This window comes from Dendrobium catenatum, unplaced genomic scaffold (assembly GCF_001605985.2).
Source record: "Dendrobium catenatum unplaced genomic scaffold, ASM160598v2 fragScaff_scaffold_1398, whole genome shotgun sequence".
Lineage (NCBI taxonomy): Eukaryota > Viridiplantae > Streptophyta > Magnoliopsida > Asparagales > Orchidaceae > Dendrobium > Dendrobium catenatum.
The window spans coordinates 115,077-120,609 of record NW_021319860.1 but is presented as its reverse complement, the minus strand read 5'-3'; the positions used below and the strand labels follow the sequence as shown (position 1 = coordinate 120,609).

Below are 5,533 nucleotides of genomic sequence, written 5' to 3'. Positions count from 1 at the left end.
TCTTGTATTAAAGATAATGGATTTGCTAGCACAAATCTTAAGGTTATTGGACGACTAAAAACATGAAATATCATAATAAAAATCAAACAACACTCTGCCTTTTTAAATTGACTTAGTTTTATTATTATTTTTTAAACATTGTTTAATATAATATCTATAAAAAAGTTTATTTTTCAGAGAAATAAAATATTTATGAATATATTATTAAAAAAAATTTATTTAACATAGTAATTTAATTATTAATTTTACAGATTACTTTCGTGAAAGAATTATTAAATAGTAGTAATTATGCATTCAAATAAATGTATGCGTTAAATACAATGCCATACTCTTCAAATCATAATGATTTGCCCAAAATAAAATTTATTAATGGAAAGCAATTAATTCAATGGTGGAAAATAAAGTTAAATAAGCAATAATAACCATTTGCAAGCTACAGTCATCATTTCAGATCATATTTTGCAGATCTCTTTATTCTGTAATTTTTCCTTCTAATTATTTATCAGAATAAGAAGTAAATGGATTCAATGGAGCTTTGGTGCAGGCTCGAAATCACCTTAGAATGCATAGGATACCTTTTATTTATTGTCTATGTTGTATATTTATTTCTTACTGAATAAATGGAGGAGTATTTCAGAAGCCACACTGCTGCTCTGATTTTGATGCTTGCAGTAAAAAAGATAAAAATATAGAAAGAGAAACTAATGCGAGAGAGAGAGGACTGAGGAGTACTGCGTAAGCTTGATACCTATGTCAACCTATTTTTACTCTCTTGAGCTCTCTTAAGCCAGCTCAATGTAAGTGGCCTCTAAGAGAGAGAAAGAATAGTGTGGAACTTGATAGAGAACTTGAGAGAGGAAAAGGGGAAGGGGAAGAAGAAGGTTAGCTTTCCCATTTCTCTTGTAAGATTTCTTCTGTGCTGCTCTCTACATCTCTATCTAATGCAAATTCGCGTCCTTTATTTCTATCAAGCATTCTCTTATTTCTTGAGACTCGAGATTTTTCCCTCTTTTGGTATGTTTTGTTCCTGAGTTTCTGTGTGAAGAACTAATTCAGTTCCTTTCTGATTGATTTGATCCTTCGTTTCTTTCGATGCCCCAAAAACTTGATCTTGCTTGGATGCAAGTTGATTTCAGGTTCTGATATTGATCTTGCTTGGGTGAAATTTTTTGCTTGGGCGCTAAAATTTTCGGGAAAAAAAATCATATCTTTCTAGTTTTTGGCGATTTACGAGTTTGATTTAATGCACTGATGTCAAGTTTTAGGTAAATAGGTAGTTGTAGGTCTATTCCTTCTCCCCAACTAGCATGCATGTTATCCAAGTGGCTTCAGGTCTCTTTTTTTTTTCTCTCTTTTTATGGATTGATCAATCTAAAGCAACCTGTTCTGCTTTTCCTGAAATCTGAAATCTTTAATGTTTTCTTATGTTGCATTTACTTAAAGCTTCCATCTTCTCAGGTATTTACGCAGGAAGAAGATATAATGCTGAGAAGGAGAAGCAATTTGGCCTCAGATTCCTGCTTCTCTTCTAATTCTATGGACAAGATAAAAAGCTCTACCTTGTTCAACGTTCCTGGTCTCTTTGTCGGCTTTACAGGGAAGGGATTACAGGATTCTGATTCTGCGAAGAGCCCCACTTCTCCATTGGATCACAGGCTCTTTTCCAACTTCAGTTCTTCTTTTGTTCGATCTCCGAGATCGCCGGGAAGAAGCTGGGATTGTAGTAGAGTTGGCCTTGGCTTGGTGGATTCTCTCAGTGATGAGAAGGGACTTCTTAGTCCTGAGAGAAAGAACATTCTTTTAGGATCACAGATGAGAATTGTCAACATACCAAGCTCCAAACCAACAAATTTGAGCCCAAATATGGCGAGGTCTCAGTTTTCCCCTTTTGGTTCTTATGAAAATATTGAATCTTGCATAACTGATAAAGCTCAGCAAATTTATCATAACCCCAAGCCAAGTTCGGATGTTTTTATTTCTGATTCAAAGAGCTCAAATCTCTGCTCTCTTCCAAATTTATTTTCTGGTTCTCTTCCCGTGTCCAGTGGTTCAATTAATGGATTCATGGGTTCACTTTCTGCAAGTGAGATTGAGCTTTCAGAGGATTATACTTGCATTATCTGCCATGGGCCGAATCCAAAGACTACTCATATTTTTGGAGATTGTATCTTAGAGGATTACATGAACGAGTCTCTGGATTCTAAGAATAAGCAAGGAGAGGAAGAAGGAGGCTCTCATTGGATTGTTAAGAGCTTGGAGAGTTCGCCTTCTTTCACTTCTAATGATTTCTTGAGTTTCTGCTGCTTTTGCAAGAAGAAGTTGGAAGTAGGCAAAGATATCTATATGTACAGGTTAGATATCTCTTGTTCTAGCATATCTTAGTGTATTTTAGTTGTTTGTTTAGATAACATGTTTAAAAAAATCTAAATTATATTTAATTCTTTTTTGATGATATCTAAATGTTGATCAAATCTGTCGACATGTAGATGTTAGCATATCAAATGTGTTAAATTTATCAATTTAAATCAATTTATTTTGTTTTAGATAACATTTAAACAATTTGATAGATAGATTTGAGTTGTAGAAAGCATGGTAATTTGATGATTTAATTCTTGACCTATAATGAATTAATTTTGAAACTACTCATGGCTGTCATACCTTATTTCTAGCAAATTTTTTAATCAAACTCATCAACTCAAGCATTCTTTCGGACTGATTTTCTTACTGCTTCTTAAAGCAGCTTTCCAGTGCAAAAATTTTAATTTTATTTACAGAAAGCTACTTTTAAAAGCAGTAAAAAAACCGGCCCAAGCAAAACCTTACTCATCTATTGTATCTTAGAAGAGTAATTGGAGCTATTTAAGGCTATGGATTTGTTTGGGGTAGCTTTCTTACTATTTTGTGCAATCACAATTTTTGTTTGGTTATTATTTTTTTGTTGCTTTCAGAAAATTTTTATAATAGAAAGTTGCTTTATACAATAGCTTTAAAATATTACTTTCTCTATAGCTGTTTTACAGTACAGTCAGAAAGTTGTCACAAACAAAGGCTAAGGCTTCATTTGAGACAGCTTTCTTACTGCTTCTTAAAGTAGCTTTCTAGTGCAAAATTTAATTTGTTGTATTAGAAAGCTGTTTTAAGAAGCAGTAAGAAAGCCGTCCCAAGTGAACCCTAAGTGTCTTATTTGTTACGCTAGTATAAGATTGCGCCTGATATATGAAGTTATGCTATCATGGTTACTAGATAGTTTAATCAAAATTTTTGCAATTTACATGTTGGATATCATATGTTCAATACATCTGGAAGGAAGGCAATGATATTTTATTAGTAAAACTTTTGCAATGTGGATTTCAGAGGTGAGAAGGCATTCTGCAGCTTCAACTGCCGTGAACAAGAGATGCTATTCGAAGAAGAGCTGGAAATGGAGAAACCTGCAACTGGTCCTTTTGATTCTCCCAGTTCTTCCTCCTTCCATGAAGATCTATTCCTTTGAAGGAACAGCGATGTCTCAGCTTAGAACTACATCACTGACCGTTGAACCGTGACAGTGAACCGTTTGATCGTTTGTTGACAAAGAGCTGTCTAATGTGAATTCTGAAGCAGCCATGGACGATCGATCTTCCTGTACATTAATTCGTTTCGCTGGGATTGTGCTCATGGTCAGATTGTTTGTAGGTATTTGCTGGGCGTTGCCTTCCATTTTGAATTCTATTTCCTATGGATAGAAACTTTAGTAGATTTATATTATAATTATTATGATCTAAAGAGGTTTTTTGCTACTAAAATGCCTCCCTTTTTTGCTTGTTCTATTCTATGCAGTTATTGTATAACCTCATTGTAGACTTGCATGAGTTCATTAATGAATATGAGCAGTTTAAATATGCTCTTTTATATGTTAGTTGTGTTCATTTGGAGTTTTAAGAGTGCTATACTTATTCAATAATATTTATCAAGTTATGGAGCTTAATTTGTTTGCAAAGATTTAGGCTTCGTTTGTGATAACTTTCTTATTGCTCTGTAAAGCTGCTTTTTAGTTAAAAAATCTATTGAAAGTAGAAAAAAAACTGTGGTCTAAAGCTATCCCAAACTAAGCCTTAGTTGTGGATTGTTTTATTATCGCTATTTAAAATTTCCGTGATAAGAATTAAAATGATTCCCTGACTATTTATGAATGAACAAAATAGTGTCTGATTATTTAGAAGTCCATTTAAGTGCTTTGATTTTTGTGACGAGGAAGCACTGTACATAGGCCAGTGTAAACCCCGGTCGACCTAGCATGCAACCCACACCAATTTACACGGCCAACATTTAAGGCTTTCACTGCTTGCCAAGGGATTCAAACCAGAGACCTAGGCTTTGCCCAGCCGGCTCTTCACCACCCAGACAAATAGTGGTGGGTATGCTTTGATTTTTTAAATATGGATATAAATAATCCCACATAATTACTATTTAGTCCCAATTTGAAGAGTTGAGAGACCGAATAATTTTTTTTTAATTCTCCAAAATCATGTAGCCGACGACAGCCTTCCGATGACCTAGTTAGGAGAGTAGAGGTATTAGATTTGACTTATGTTAAGAAAGGTAGGGGTAGACCTAAAAAGACTTGGTTAAAAAATATTAGGAATGACCTTTCTTTATTAGATTTAAACGAGAATTTGACTTTTAATAGGACACACTGGAGAAAAAGGATTCATGTGGCCGACCCCACATAGTGGGATAAAGGCTTGTTGTTGTTGTTGTTCTTGTTCTCTAAAATCAATTTGGTGAATTTGTATAAAATTTTATATTTTTGTGTTAAGGTTTAGTTTGGGATAATTTTTTATTATCTTTTAAAGGAGTTTTTTAGTATAAATTTTTTTTCAATAATTTATTTGTATTAAAAAATTATTTTAAAAAGTAATAAAAAAAAAAACTGTTTCAAATGAAGGTTATATATTCCAAAACTTCCATTAAAGAACTGGTCATGATTTGAGATCTGATTCTGCTAAAATCTGTGTATTCTTCTGTTTGTTGGCATCTTAATACAGAAATTCTGGAGCATATGCAGTGTTGCTGCTGTTACCTAATTTCAATAATTTTGGAATCTATGAAAATTTATATTCTCTGATATATAATGTGTTGAATTAAGAGTTTGCATTGTAAATTTTTAGAGTATTAAAAGGGCAAAAGTGTGAATGTGATGGTGTGAATTTTTATAAATATTAAAAAGATTGTAGATCTTATTGCACACATCATTTAGCTGATTCTAATTATTATTATTATATTCTTAATTAGGATCATTAGCAGTGCTCATTTGCATTTGAAGATATCATTAACCCTAAACTAATAATTAAATGGCTTGATTGGGATATAATAAGAAGAATATTTTTCAGATTCCCTTTTGACACATCATATGAGTTGTGCTGTTCAACAACCAATTATCTCATGCAATTACTCCTTCAATGTATGATATATTTAATAAGCAATTAAAGTATTAAAATATTATTGATTTTAATGTGTGGGTGTGACTCCACATTTTGGCAAATAATTTGAA

General features: G+C 32.9%; 1 protein-coding gene across 4 annotated transcripts; it reads left to right on the top strand.

The window, feature by feature from the left end:
- Positions 1 to 730: 730 nt before the first annotated feature.
- On the top strand, positions 731 to 3,893 carry LOC110107095 (FCS-Like Zinc finger 10). Of its 4 annotated transcripts, none has more exons than XM_020837251.2 (3): positions 731 to 881; positions 1,459 to 2,351; positions 3,355 to 3,893. In XM_020837251.2, the coding sequence occupies exons 2-3, from the start codon at positions 1,483 to 1,485 to the stop codon at positions 3,491 to 3,493; spliced, it is 1,008 nt and encodes a 335-aa protein (XP_020692910.1). In that variant the 5' UTR covers positions 731 to 881; positions 1,459 to 1,482; the 3' UTR covers positions 3,494 to 3,893. The 4 variants fall into 4 exon arrangements, with proteins under 4 accessions (XP_020692910.1, XP_020692909.1, XP_020692911.1 ...); XM_020837250.2 differs by having other exon boundaries at positions 747 to 902; XM_020837252.2 differs by lacking the exon at positions 731 to 881 and adding an exon at positions 901 to 1,014.
- Positions 3,894 to 5,533: the final 1,640 nt, after the last annotated feature.

What these genes read in the sequence shown, in the direction of transcription:
- LOC110107095 (XM_020837251.2), top strand. Translation starts at nt 1,483, where the DNA reads ATGCTGAGAAGGAGAAGCAATTTGGCCTCAGATTCCTGCTTCTCTTCT. An exon ending in AAAGATATCTATATGTACAG is followed by an intron (nt 2,352 to 3,354) that starts GTTAGATATCTC and finishes TGTGGATTTCAG; the next exon opens with AGGTGAGAAGGCATTCTGCA.